Raw genomic sequence first — 15,208 nt, 5'->3', positions numbered from 1 at the left:
CAATTGCAGCCCGAAGATCACGCTGTAAACAAAGATACAGCACCATTCCGCGAATTAAATGATCAACCCTCGTAAATTAATAAAACTGCATGTTCCCTAAAATGTAGTGTGTAATAAACATTTAAATTAGATCAAATCTAAAACTTCTTGACGATGGTGAAGAGTCAATTGAATAAAAATTTTCTTGGATATTATCCATCGTCTAGTAATTATAAAACGTAAAACGACGTTTCGGAGATGGGACTCTATCTCCGTCTTCAGGTTCCTACACAGTTGGACCCACTAGATAGAGCTAATGGGCAGGGAATGTGGTGCGCATGGTTGGGGCAATAGGTGTGCACTGGGTATTGGTCGGAAAGCCTGAAGGGAAGACACCGCTGAGGAGACCTAGACATAGATGGGAGAATAATCTGAGGTGGGATCTATGAGAGACAGGAGTTTAAGGCGATTTGATTTTGCTGGCCCAAGATAGGGAGGTTAATTCAGTGTTGAACCTTCAGGTTCCCTAACCCATCTAGTTAGTTAATTATATGCCAGAATACAGTGAATTTAAATGGTACAGCAAAGGATTAAGCTATACTTATGTGTGAGAAATTAGTAATGAGCTCATTTCATCTTCCTTTTAAAGTTAAGCAATCTATAATGATAAAGTCAATTTGGGAGGAGATAAAAGAAATTATATGATTGTTAAAACATTTCTCTCCCCTGAAATTCTTGTTTCACAGATTAATAATGTATAAAATATGTTCACATCTATCGATATCATAATGAAATTCATACCTAAGCATATGACTTGCATCTCTGAGAGTCCCAGAATCAACTTGAAGAACTCCCTGAATCCATTTTGAAAGATCACGCAGGTTAAAGATATAATGACATTTTTTTGGTGTTGGCAACAGATCTGTAGCAATGTGGCCATACATCTCTACAGCAGCGTTCACCATTGACTCTCCAAGTTCAGCCATTGGTTTCGAGAAGTCTTTCAAGAAACCACGCATTATTGACTGTAAACAATAAATTCAATGAATAATGACACGTCGATGGATTACTTAACTGCCATTCGCATAGTTTTTTATCAAAACAAAAAGGAAATAATATGTGAGATTTTGAGGATCTCATGGTGAAGATATTAATGTTCTTCCAGGTTGCGATGCCATGTGGAATCAGTAGCACAAATAAAGCTGTTACAGCTTTTAACTAATACATACCTTAAACATATATTTGAGGGTAATTTCATCAGGCGATGGTATAGAAAGCATACCAAAATGTCGGACAAAACGAGGTGTAAGTGGATTTCTTCCCCCACCAGGTGGAGCACAAGCAGCTGTTATTATAACATCATCTATGTCCTTCCAAAAAAGCTTTTTTCGGTCATACAAGCCATGGAAATCTAAATATTGCCTAAAATAGATTATAACAAAAATAACACTACAATATTAAGATATAAATTATATAATAGTCAAATAAATTGCGTGTATCAATTTTTAAATTTGAAACGAAAGTTACTAAAATGCAATGCGAATATTAGATTCAACAAAATATGTTTAAAAGAAAGAATAACACCAAAATATGTAAAAATAAAAATACAAGGAAATAATCCTAATATACAAATAATTCAACAAAAACAATTAAGATATAAATGATATAAAAAAAATAACACTGTTTAAGAAAGTTTTGATCATACAGATGTTTTAGTGATATATATATATATATATATAAAGATTTATACTGATTATGAAAATAAAACCAATTTTTTTTGTATAAGAACAATAATAATACTATTTAACAATTTTTGATCATGCATATGTTTTAGTGATCTAAGTATGTTTTTTACACTGACTACAAAAATTAAAACAGAATGTTTCTATCACCTGCAGTTTTAAACAGATACATGAATTCAGATTATTCAGGATTTAGACTAGATTCAAATTCTGTATAAAATTACTTCATTCTCATGTTTAAGACATGTCCATACTTGTTCAATTTTGTCATACAATCTACCCACGTCCACGTCTATTGACTTTAATTTTCTAGTTATTCATTTGATATTGCTTGGTAAATTATATGCACATCTTACTTAATTTTAGTCACTTGTAAGTGTTTAATCTCTTTTATACTAAGTGTGTGCATATTGTTTCATACCAGAATGCCAAGTTAAGTACGCCAACCATCCAACCAGTTTCTGCTGCGTGTGAGAAGTTCACTTTTCAATGTCAAAGGTGACATTTCAGCCATCTCTTATCAGAAAGGCATACAAACTTTATTTTGGTTAATAGGCAAGATGTGGGCACCCCATATATGTTGTATTAAGCGTTAAAGATTTTGATGTTGTTATGGTCGTTGACAGCATGCAGACTCATGGGAAGATACCAGCATTTTTAAGAAACACAATGAAGATTGAGACAGTATGTTTCTCTGAATTGTTGATATCTACCAGAGTCCACATGGTGTCACAACTCAGAACACCGACATCTTCATTGCTGTAAGAACTTCAAATCTTAATTTCTGATGGGATGGCAAAGTGGGTATTGGTAAAATAATTGGACAGTGAAATGAATGGAAAAAGAAGCCCTACAAATCTTATATTGATGGGCCATAGCCTATTATAAGATACTTACCTGAGTAACTCAATGGGAGACTGTGATCCATATGTGTCTGATTTTGGCATATTCACATCATCAACAAAAACAACCATTTTCTTTCCCATCGGAGGTCGAAGAAGAGTCTTCTTACGATTCTCCAATTTTACCTCTATGATTTTTTGAATTTGAGCACTGCTTGTTCGTGCTGAGAAATTTAAGGTAACTGGAATGTAATCCCCCTGATCTGAGAGGTTATTCAGAACAGCTTTTGTAATCACAGATTTACCAACACCTATAAGGAAATTTGCAAACAAGTATTAAACATTCTCTTCCAAAACTTGCATATTCATTGTTTACAACACTTCAGGTGTGATGATCTACTCTGAAATGTCTGTGTGAATGAAAATAAAAAATGTTTCTTCATCCCTTAAGTAGGTGTACTGTCACATCAAGCCATACATAAACTATTTCGTAGGCTGCAGGATATTTATTTCTTTATTTAATGTTGGTGTATCATATGAACAGGTTATTTTGTTTTGAATAAGGAATGGTTATAATCATGCTTTTCAAATGATGATAAAGTCTACATTATACAAAATAATGAGTGGGTGGAGCAGACAAGACAAACATGAGGTTTCTTGCGAGAAATCTGCAGAGGGAAAGTGTTCTAATGCAAGAAAAATCTGCTCAGTACAAGGTAATGGTATAAATCAATCTGCCTTAATAAAACCACATAACAACAGGCGAAAGTAAAGTTACTTAACTCTCCAGTTGCATTCTCAAGTTTCTATCTCATAAATGAAAAAAGTTAAATAATTCTAAAGTAGAACATTTAAAATATTACATTCAGAATGGGCATAACCACAAATTTTCAATTCTCATATATACTCATATCCCATAATTCACAATTCTCACAAAACAGTTTATTTCAGGAGGTTTTAGTCACTGACCAGATAAACACGCAGGTAACAAAAAAGGAGTTATGTATTAGCTATTATAAACAGCAACCACTTGTAATGAATTAGAGTACATTCGTTATAAATGTTAAAAATGGTCTTCACATCTTATTTTGTTAATAAAATAGTTGCAGTTCAAGTTGGAAGATTCTTGGACAACATTGATGATAGTTTTCTTCAGTTCTTGGAGAAAGTGTGAACTCTGTACACATCTTGCTTTAATGCTTCACAGTAAGCAGCAGAATTTTATTATTTAGTGTTCTGTCTGAGGACAGGTCCATATGAACAGGATCCTTCCATCCTTTTCTCTTCTCGGACTGGGACCTGTTCATATACGTTCTTGGCAGATGATCCAGAAGTGGTTTGCCATTGCCTTCTTCTGTGTGTGAATGGAGTAATTGTTGGGATGCCACGGAGGAAAACTCCGTGTTGCCTAGACCACGGCCTTGCCCAACACAAGTTATAAATTCGAACCCGAGACCCCAGGATTACAAGGCCAGCGTTCTAACCGCTAGACCACCTCATCTTATTATTATTTAGTGTTCTGTCTGAGGACAGGTCCATATGAACAGGATCCTTCCATCCTTTTCTCGGACTGGGACCTGTTCATATACGTTCTTGGCAGATGATCCAGAAGTGGTTTGCCATTGCCTTCTTCTGTGTGTGAATGGAGTAATTGTTGGGATGCCACGGAGGAAAACTCCGTGTTGCCTAGACGAAAGATCCTTTGACATTAATTCTTTACCAAAAACACTACTCAACAGATCCACAGGTATGAGATATTTGTGTGTGCAATAGCACTGTCCTGTTGAATGTAAGCTCAGACAGTTTTGTTCTCATTCAATTTTGTAATGACGTTATAAATAATAAAACTACTGAAATGTTTAGTACTAGTCATGTTTTAAAAAAAAATTAAGGATGCCTACTGGATTTCTTGATAATGTACACCTTCTGATTATGCAATCATGTGAAATGTGTTCAACCAGATATGGCTGATCTGGCTACTGACAACCAAATAGCGTAAAACATAGCATCCAAAATATCTTCACATGTTTATATGCATATGGCACTGTATTGTAAGGTGAATAATTATTAAAACACAAAGACCTTTCAAGAACCCTGTAGAATAAAACCTGACAGCAATTCTCTGTCTGTAAAGTGAATACAAGAGGATGGCTCTTTTACCTGTCAATCCAGTGAAAAGAACTGGGTGGTTAACCGCAAGCAGTCTCTCCGCAATGTAACCCATTCTTACAGTTTCTTTGGTTGGGACTGTAATCTCAAAGAATGGGATTTTAGGACTGTAATTAAATGTTGGAATCAGTGTCTCCCACTGGTCAAAGCTTCCAGTTTGAATGTCCACATACATACTCCACAAGTCACACGATGATGGAATACTGCGGCAGAAGTTAAAGACATGACAAACACGGATGCTAAAAGTTTTATTCATTCATAATTACGTACAAAATAAATCTAAAATTCAGAGCCATCTTAATATAAGATATAAATTAATTTAAATTCCTGTTTTCTCTGTGGTAGGATGCAGTGGGAAAACCTGCGATGGTGACTGACGTTAAATGAACATTAATGGATGATTTTAAAATTACACAGCCTTCTCTTAGTATCATCTATGGCCCATCCACTTGCACTGAAAGAAAGCTCTCATCTCGCTTCTGGTTAAATGGGACAAAGGATTCACTAACTCTCATAAAACTACAACACTGTATTTGTGACTGACTATCCCACTTAATATTTGTGAAGCAATAATCTGTTTCATGAGATCTGAGGTTTTCTTACTGAGATGAAAGTAATTATATTCTTCCGGGTTTTGGCACCACGTAGAATCTCCGGTGGATACTAACATTTCATACTGTCAACACCTTCAGAGCTGAAGATGGAGACAGTATGTTTCTCCAAAACACTGACATCTACCAACACATCTACACAGTGCCAAAAGACAGAAGGACATCATTAATAATGTATTTTGATGAACAGAAGAAAATCATTCAGGTTAACCACAACCAGACCAAAATGGTGTTTAAGGAGAATAGTTTATGAAAAACTGAGTAGTAACCACCAGACCATAATATTCAGCAGTTCACAGTTGTGTGCTAGTTTCAAAAAGTTCCAAGTTTAAAGGCATTCTTAAGAACTATTTTGTGTGCAGGGGTATCCATGTCAACATGCATATGCCATAGTGCTACTGAATTAATTTTTGGCCCTCAAGTTTTACAAGTCCGTGCGGATGTACTGTACCGTGCATCAGGATGTTCTTCAAACTGATCCCTGACAAACACTTCGAATATTTTTCGAGAACTGTCAATAATGTTGCCTCCAACTGACCACATATAAGCAAATAAGAAGGAATGGCAGAGGAAAGATTTAATACGACTAATGTCTGCCTTCGTATCAAGCGCATTAGGCAACCTCATTATACTTTCCATTAATTTACATATCATAGTTGCTTTGCTGATATCAACCTGAAACATGATACACCTTTGGTCTTGACAGGATCCAGATTAGAACTACATGAAACAAACTAAGAATGGTTAATGCCAGACTGAAAAAACTACGCTTTTAAATTACACTGGGGATGTAGCTGACTACTAGCTGCTCAATTTGGATTTATTGTTCAAATAAAATGCATATGAAAGTAAATATGCATATATCATGCAGGTTAGAGAGGGAAAAGATTTTATTTACCACAGCAGAAGCCCACCAGTACAAGCATAAAACCAAAAATTACGTGTTCGGTGAGACTTTTTAATGAATAAAACAGACTGCACGATGAAGGAAGAAAATGTTACAATGCTTATATTGCCTTGGTACCTAAACGTATGGAATAATATCTGGATATTTTTAAAATCAAATTGTAAATACGTATATGTTTCACCTGAATAGATCAAAGATATCACGAGTACTAATTCAGGTACAAGTAAATTATGTTAACGCAAATCTCTTATGAGAGGATATACCACAAATAATTATCATCATAATGAATATATACCTGATGAATTGCACAATCGCAGTTATTTTTTACGAACACCAATGCAGCTTCTAGATAAGTGTTGAAAAGATTTTCAATGTAAGAGCGCCCCTCATATGGTAAGGTTACATCAAGTTTTGACAGCCAACTCCGAACATAAGGCAACCACTTCGTTTCATTAGGATCAATATAAACCATGCCACAGCGACTGACAGTGGCTGGTGATGCTTGAACTAAATCGTGTACTTCGAATATCATGTGTACATATGGAGTAAGCTTAATACGCTCTGAATTAGCCAGACATAGCATCCTGTTATCATCCAGCACTGTATTCATATTCTCGACCCACACAGCATCAACAGGACCATCACAGATAATCCACTGACGATCGTCAGTTTGACTCTGATAATAAAAAAACAACATTAAATTAATAACATTGCATGTACATGTTGAAAATTTGTTTAAACTGGATTAGTATCTGAATAAAATAATTGTTTTATGTTTAATCATACACATAAAAATAAATCTTAAAACCTTGCATACCGTGTGGTGTATTGGAATATATAAAATATGCAGACGACGCAAACCACGGCTCACCGTAGACCAACAACGGCAATGAGACCAGTGGACATAAAAGCTAAGTTCTCGATTTAATACACCAACTCCTGTGTATCAACGTCCAGTGAGGTGTTACATAAGTATGATTTTGTAAAGTACATACCTTTTATGCTCTGTTAAAAACCATAAACTTTTTTATTTGTATTATATGAATTAATTTGTTTTGCAATCGATGATGACCTCTTGACGTCAAAACGCGTTCGGCATTAGTGTCCTTCAAAGTGTAAACAGTTTTATTTGTATGCATTTTTTATACATAAAACTAAAGTTACTTTTTGTTCAAAGCATGACTGAAATAACGCATTCATCACTATACACTTAAAACACGCTCAGTCTGTCATCTCCAAAAGTAGTCACAAATTATATAATTTCCCATTCTCACAGCAGTTATGATGTTGATACTGATCTGGATTGTGAAGCCATCCCAGTCCCAGATAAGATTTTAAACTGGGCACCTATACAATACCAGTCACAAGCTGATTGGCTCAGTCAACACATTTTGCGCAGCCTGACGTGAAACAGCTATATCCTTATTTTACATCTAGAAATGCTGGTATTAAAAATATATTAAAATTGGCCGTCAATCACAATATAAGATAATTAAAAGATTAAAATATCATTTTTCGTTCCTTATCGAGTACTCGATTTACATGTGGAACATTTACGACATGTTTCGGCTATCAATAGTGCCATCATCACCTTTACTTCACAGTCCAATATACACAACATTGGCATCACTACGACATACAATTATATTAGTGACATGTGACACAACAACGGATGAAGATACAATATGAAGGATGAGAAAATGATAAGAAAAATGAAAACTAAAAATCATTAAAAAATCAGTAAAATTCAGTAATTCAGTTAAAAAGTTTATAACATAACACCTGATGATGGCACTATTGATAGCCGAAACGTCGTAAATGTTCCACATGTAAATCGAGTACTCGATAAGGAACGAAAAATGATATTTTAATCTTTTAATTATCTTATATTGTGATTGACGGCCAATTTTAATATATTTTTAATACTATTTAAATAAATCACAATATGACGCACCTACAATATCTTAGAAATGCTAGTTTAAGTTAAAACTGTTTAACTCTCTGCATTATTACTCTGTAACTTTTGTGGGAAGGTACACAAATACACCAAAGAATCTGAACAGACAACATTTAACTAAAGGGATATTACAAGACCTTGAACGTAACCTGTCCCTACCTGGACAGCTGTTTTCATCAAAATCCCAAGTAGTCCATCCTTCCATTCTTGAGTTAAAGGGTTTACCTCCCCATAAAGTTCACCTAAGGTCAGAGATTTTGGGTTTATAACATAGGTTCTTACAGGCCTATAGTACTGATTTGTTATCTTGTCATTATATAGTTTTGTTAGAGAATTCTTCAAGATCTGTGAACAATAAAGATTTCATTACACTCGTAAATTATTTTAAAATGTAGAATTTTGTGCACACAAAAGATAATACTTAGAACATATTTTATAACTGAGTATGTCACAGTTACATTCACTATGGATTTCTTTATCAAAGATTCTTCCCACACAAACTTTCAATGTTTTGGCATACATTTTTCATTCATCTGTGACATCTGTGTATTTGTTACAAGGTCACTGTTTCTTGGCATAATATTTAATATAATTTTTCCTGGTATAATAATTTATTGTCTTTCTCAGTTTCCTTTCTGGAACGCCGGAAACAAAAAGTTTAAAAAATTTTCCACGAGCAATGAATCTTGTTACTGACTGACACTAGTAATTCAGTGTTTTCAGTGACTTATATACCTGCATTTACACAATAAATTATACCTTCAAAACAGTTGTTTTTCCACCTCCAGTTGGACCAACTAACATGACTCCATGACGGACTATCATCGTCTCATGTAACTGAATTACTTTAGTAATCATACAAGGCTCCGGCTGTAAAACATTTTGTTCCATAACTGATATTACTGTTTCTTGCAGCAAACCACAGCCTTGCTCTGGTATAACAATTCCAGGGAACAAATCACTCAAAATACCCTGCAATAAGAATAAGAATAAGCCAAAAACCCAAAAGCCTTTTTTATTAGGAGTACACAATGGATTAATGAGTGATATCGTCGAAGGCCAGGTTGAAGGAAAGCGAGGACTGGGAAGAAGATTGATACAGCTAACCAACGACCTTAAACAAGGAAAGAAGATGACGTTCCAGGAATTAAAGCGAGAAGCCGAGAATAGGGACAACTGGAGAGCTCTTTTTGGGCAGTGCAATGGACCTGTCGTAAGACAGAACACTTAATAATAATAACACAACAGTGCAGAAACTTTTCTAATTAAAGCTGTAATTACATGCCTGTACATATTCAATGACACTACATGTCAGTGAGCATACTTCTGTTATGCCAGAATTTATCCATGGTACTTCAGAACACCATTTATGATAATTATATGCGCCATATTTTCAAGACCATCTTACATGATAGAAAAAAGATATCAGATATCCTTACTTGAAAAAGATTTGAATCTTCAGCCAAGAACTTTGGTAAGTTGCTGTCACGCAACGCTCGTATAAGGACTACATTCTCATTTAACATTAGATTATCACGTTTCAGAGAACCTGCCGCTAATAGCACACTCTTCACAGCTCTGTAAATCAGAAAAGTAACATGTATATACCTGATGTAAAATGTTCCTCTAAAATCACTAGTGACAACGCTATTAATTCATACAGAATAAACTTAGTACAAGATTAATCAAGTTTAGAATTTGTGATTTTCGGAATTTAATTCTGTAATTTTCAAATGTAAAAATAAGCATACAAGTTTATCGTCATCATACGGATAATATTTTATGAAGTTACAGTTTATCAGTAACTGTTCCATGGCAGCAGAAAGTATTTTATTTTGACAGCCATGAAGTGAACCTATGTCTCTCTTTTTCATTCTATAATCAGGCTAAGATGTCACAATAGCCTCTTTCTTTCTGTACAGCGCAATTTCAACATGCATATTGTCACTCCCTAGGCAGCATAATCATTTTTCTAGGAGATAAAGGGATGATATCAAGTGGTTAACATTAAGGACATCTCTTATAAATTAATAAATACACGTCTAACTCCTAGCGAAGATGACAAAATATTTCATAAACGTGAGAGAAAATATAATCTGTACTCAGGTTCAGTTCAACATGTTCGGCTTGTAATAGCATTTATAAGGTCTAAATATTTAAATGCCCCCGACTTCACAGTAAGACTTATTTTAAATGTCCTACAGTATCAAACAGTTAGAAAAAAGTAGTGACCTTAGGAGACCAAAAATTAACAACTTCAGATATTGAACCCTAAGTAACAAAACCAGGAGACGAGACCAAAAATGGAACCATCACTTTCTGACAATGCAATTACGACACTGAACTCTTAAAAGACTTCTACTGAAAAAAATAATATGTAATTCAGGTATTTTATAGCAAAAAGAAAATTGTTTTCATTTGAATTACCCTTGTACAGTAAGAGCCTGGAGGAAAATCAAAATAATGGCTTCCATTTTACATACAAGGCATTTGTTTGTATTTCATAATATCCAAAAATGGATACAAATACCAACCTCAAGCCAAAATCATAGTGGTCTTGCTGCGACAGATGTTCACTACATAATTTATACATCTGAGTCAACTTATTAGCCAGGAGTTTAGAAGATTCAAAGCCTTCTGAATACAATATTACTTCTGCTATCAAAGCTGAAACAAAAGAACAAAGAGAGATAACGCACAAACTAAAACCTTATCTTTGTTTCTGTGCATGGTTTTGCAGACAAAATGTTAATGGCAGAATGATAAACTGCAACCTGAACAATTCCTTGTTAAACAATCAGAATACAGCTTTATTATTTAAACATTAACAATGTTTACTGTCCTACATACTTCAGCCCTTGTAGGCCATAGCTATGGCATTCATATCTCAGTCAACATATATCAATTCTCTCTGCGAGAGGTTTATAGGTCTGGACTAAATTCAGTGATGCCTGAACTATTGCCATCATTCAAGAAATGAATTTCCCCAGCGAAAAGCAGACACAGTAAAATATTTCAATGTTAGAAATTTAATTTCAGAAATATATACACCATTTAAGAATTCTTACCATAATCAGGTATCACCATAGACACTGGTCGAAACAAAGCTTTCAAATTATCAGGAAGCTCTGTTCTCCCAGCATACCCAGGGCTCATCGTGACAAAAGTTGCACATTGCGGAATCAACTTAATCTCTCGCCCCTCAAACACAAACCTGAGTAACAACACAGATGCATAAGATTATGTCACCCGACAAACAAATCTTCTATCACTGACCTTTGAGACTGATTCCAGGTCATCACAAATTCATGAAGTCATGATAATAATGTCATAACACTTGGATAAAGATTACACAGAAATCAGAACAGATGACAAATGCAATGGAATCCTCAATTAATACATTACAATAAAATGTTCATTACCGTAACAGCTTAGCTGCTTTAGCATTTCTAATTGTTGTGAGTTGCTGAGCAATAACAGACAACACTTCAACATCAATCCTGTTGAAGTCATCGAAACAGCACCAGGATCCGGACTGTGCCAAACCAGAGAAAAAGCAGCTCATCATCTGTCAACACACAAACAAACAAATTGTAGAATGTTCATTACGTAAGATTTGAGGTTTTCACAGCGGGGAGTATGAAGATTTCTGTCTTCTGGGTTGTTGCACTGTGTAGTCTGGTCGATGTTAACCAACGTTTCAGAGGTCATGCTGCCTCCACCATCAGGGCGATGACGGAGGCAGTATGACATCTGAAACGTTGGTTAACATCTGCCAAACTACATAGCGCAACAATCCAGAAGACAGAAAACTTCATACTCATCGCCCTGATGACGGAGGCAGTATGACCTCTGAAACGTTGGTTAACATCAACCAGACTACACAGCGCAACAACCCAGAAGACAGAAACCTTCATACTCTGATGACGGAGGCAGTATGACCTCTGAAACGTTGGTTAACATCGACCAGACTACACAGCGCAACAACCCAGAAGACAGAAACCTTCATCGCCCTGATGACGGAGGCAGTATGACCTCTGAAACGTTGGCTAACATCGACCAGACTACACAGCGCAACAACCCAGAAGACAGAAATCTTCATACTCATCACCCTGATGATGGAGGCAGTATGACCTCTGAAACGTTGGTAAACATCGACCAGACTACACAGCGCAACAACCCAGAAGACAGAAATCTTCATACTCTGATGACGGAGGCAGTATGACCTCTGAAACGTTGGTTAACATCGACCAGACTACACAGCGCAACAACCCAGAAGACAGAAATCTTCATACTCATCACCCTGATGATGGAGGCAGTATGACCTCTGAAACGTTGGTAAACATCGACCAGACTACACAGCGCAACAACCCAGAAGACAGAAATCTTCATACTCTGATGACGGAGGCAGTATGACCTCTGAAACGTTGGTTAACATCGACCAGACTACACAGCGCAACAACCCAGAAGACAGAAATCTTCATACTCTGATGATGGAGGCAGTATGACCTCTGAAACGTTGGTTAACATCGACCAGACTACACAGCGCAACAACCCAGAAGACAGAAATCTTCATACTCTGATGACGGAGGTAGTATGACCTCTGAAACGTCGGTAAACATCGACCAGACTGTACAGCGCAAGAACCCAGAAGACAGAAATCTTCATACTCTGATGATGGAGGCAGTATGACCTCTGAAACGTTGGTTAACATCGACCAGACTACACAGCGCAACAACCCAGAAGACAGAAATCTTCATACTCTGATGACGGAGGCAGTATGACCTCTGAAACGTTGGTTAACATCGACCAGACTACACAGCGCAACAACCCAGAAGACAGAAATCTTCATACTCTGATGACGGAGGTAGTATGACCTCTGAAACGTCGGTAAACATCGACCAGACTGTACAGCGCAAGAACCCAGAAGACAGAAATCTTCATACTCTGATGATGGAGGCAGTATGACCTCTGAAACGTTGGTTAACATCGACCAGACTACACAGCGCAACAACCCAGAAGAGAGAAATCTTCATACTCTGATGACGGAGGTAGTATGACCTCTGAAACGTCGGTAAACATCGACCAGACTACACAGCGCAACAACCCAGAAGAGCGAAATCTTCATACTCTGATGACGGAGGCAGTATGACCTCTGAAACGTTGGTTAACATCGACCAGACTACACAGCGCAACAACCCAGAAGACAGAAATCTTCATACTCTGATGACGGAGGTAGTATGACCTCTGAAACGTCGGTAAACATCGACCAGACTGTACAGCGCAAGAACCCAGAAGACAGAAATCTTCATACTCTGATGATGGAGGCAGTATGACCTCTGAAACGTTGGTTAACATCGACCAGACTACACAGCGCAACAACTCAGAAGACAGAAATCTTCATACTCTGATGACGGAGGTAGTATGACCTCTGAAACGTCGGTAAACATCGACCAGACTACACAGCGCAACAACCCAGAAGACAGAAATCTTCATACTCTGATGACGGAGGCAGTATGACCTCTGAAACGTTGGTTAACATCGACCAGACTACACAGCGCAACAACCCAGAAGACAGAAATCTTCATACTCTGATGATGGAGGCAGTATGACCTCTGAAACGTTGGTTAACATCGACCAGACTACACAGCGCAACAACCCAGAAGACAGAAATCTTCATACTCTGATGACGGAGGCAGTATGACCTCTGAAACGTTGGTTAACATCGACCAGACTACACAGCGCAACAACCCAGAAGACAGAAATCTTCATACTCTGATGATGGAGGCAGTATGACCTCTGAAACGTTGGTTAACATCGACCAGACTACACAGCGCAACAACCCAGAAGACGGAAATCTTCATACTCTGATGACGGAGGCAGTATGACCTCTGAAACGTTGGTTAACATCGACCAGACTACACAGCGCAACAACCCAGAAGACAGAAATCTTCATACTCTGATGATGGAGGCAGTATGACCTCTGAAACGTTGGTTAACATCGACCAGACTACACAGCGCAACAACCCAGAAGACAGAAATCTTCATACTCATCGCCCTGATGATGGAGGCAGTATGACCTCTGAAACGTTGGTTAACATCGACCAGACTACACAGCGCAACAACCCAGAAGACGGAAATCTTCATACTCTGATGACGGAGGCAGTATGACCTCTGAAACGTTGGTTAACATCGACCAGACTACACAGCGCAACAACCCAGAAGACGGAAATCTTCATACTCTGATGACGGAGGCAGTATGACCTCTGAAACGTTGGTTAACATCGACCAGACTACACAGCGCAACAACCCAGAAGACAGAAATCTTCATACTCTGATGATGGAGGCAGTATGACCTCTGAAACGTCGGTTAACATCGACCAGACTACACAGCGCAACAACCCAGAAGACAGAAATCTTCAATGTTCATTATGTTCACATTCCTAACTGACGTTATGGTTTACAAAATTATGACAGTTGGGTAGTGAAAAATTTTTGCACAGCATAAATTTAGCACATGCTTCTGTTATTACCACTTGAGACAACCAGAATCTAAAAGTCCATTTATATTAATGACTTCTTATATAAGATTAATCTCTCACACAGTTCAAAACATAATAAAAAAATATAAAGTTATGCAAAGCAAATCTCAAAGATAATATCAAGAAATATCCAGGAAGACAATATTAAAATGGATCTTTCAGAAGTGGCATGTGAACTGAATTATACTATTTCAGAATATAGTATAATGGAAGGTAGTTACTTCAGCAGTGCTCAATCATGTCCGTCACAAAGTTTGTTAATTAACCTTTATCAAAATGCATCACTGCTTATATACAATCCAGCTGGCTTATCTGGCACACCACTAAACAGTTAAAGCCAGAGTTAAAGTTCGGCCAGGAGGAATTCAGTTCAGGGGTTTAAATCCCCTACTCCCACATAACAAAAATTAATTATGTTGTTTACAAATACTTTCAGATCAACAGCAATACATGTGGACC

At 36.9% G+C, this 15,208-nt stretch overlaps 1 protein-coding gene across 1 annotated transcript in view; it reads right to left on the bottom strand.

Moving 5' to 3' along the window:
- Nucleotides 1–15,208, bottom strand: part of Dhc16F (Dynein heavy chain at 16F) — an 83,765-nt gene that overhangs the window by 37,658 nt on the left and 30,899 nt on the right. The window contains exons 27-38 of the mRNA XM_087347470.1: nt 11,630–11,775; nt 11,276–11,421; nt 10,742–10,874; nt 9,647–9,785; nt 8,967–9,179; nt 8,367–8,552; nt 6,546–6,926; nt 5,795–6,018; nt 4,724–4,935; nt 2,619–2,874; nt 1,209–1,401; nt 781–1,004 (exon numbers count right to left, since the gene is read on the bottom strand). Coding sequence (XP_087203596.1) covers nt 781–1,004; nt 1,209–1,401; nt 2,619–2,874; nt 4,724–4,935; nt 5,795–6,018; nt 6,546–6,926; nt 8,367–8,552; nt 8,967–9,179; nt 9,647–9,785; nt 10,742–10,874; nt 11,276–11,421; nt 11,630–11,775 — 2,453 coding nt within the window. The remainder of the gene's footprint in view (nt 1–780; nt 1,005–1,208; nt 1,402–2,618; nt 2,875–4,723; nt 4,936–5,794; nt 6,019–6,545; nt 6,927–8,366; nt 8,553–8,966; nt 9,180–9,646; nt 9,786–10,741; nt 10,875–11,275; nt 11,422–11,629; nt 11,776–15,208) is intronic.

This window comes from Zootermopsis nevadensis, unplaced genomic scaffold (assembly GCF_977971745.1).
Source record: "Zootermopsis nevadensis isolate Lab colony 2312 unplaced genomic scaffold, Znev_1.0 Znev_ptg000011l, whole genome shotgun sequence".
Classification (NCBI taxonomy): domain Eukaryota; kingdom Metazoa; phylum Arthropoda; class Insecta; order Blattodea; family Termopsidae; genus Zootermopsis; species Zootermopsis nevadensis.
This window is presented reverse-complemented; position numbering and strand designations above follow the sequence as displayed.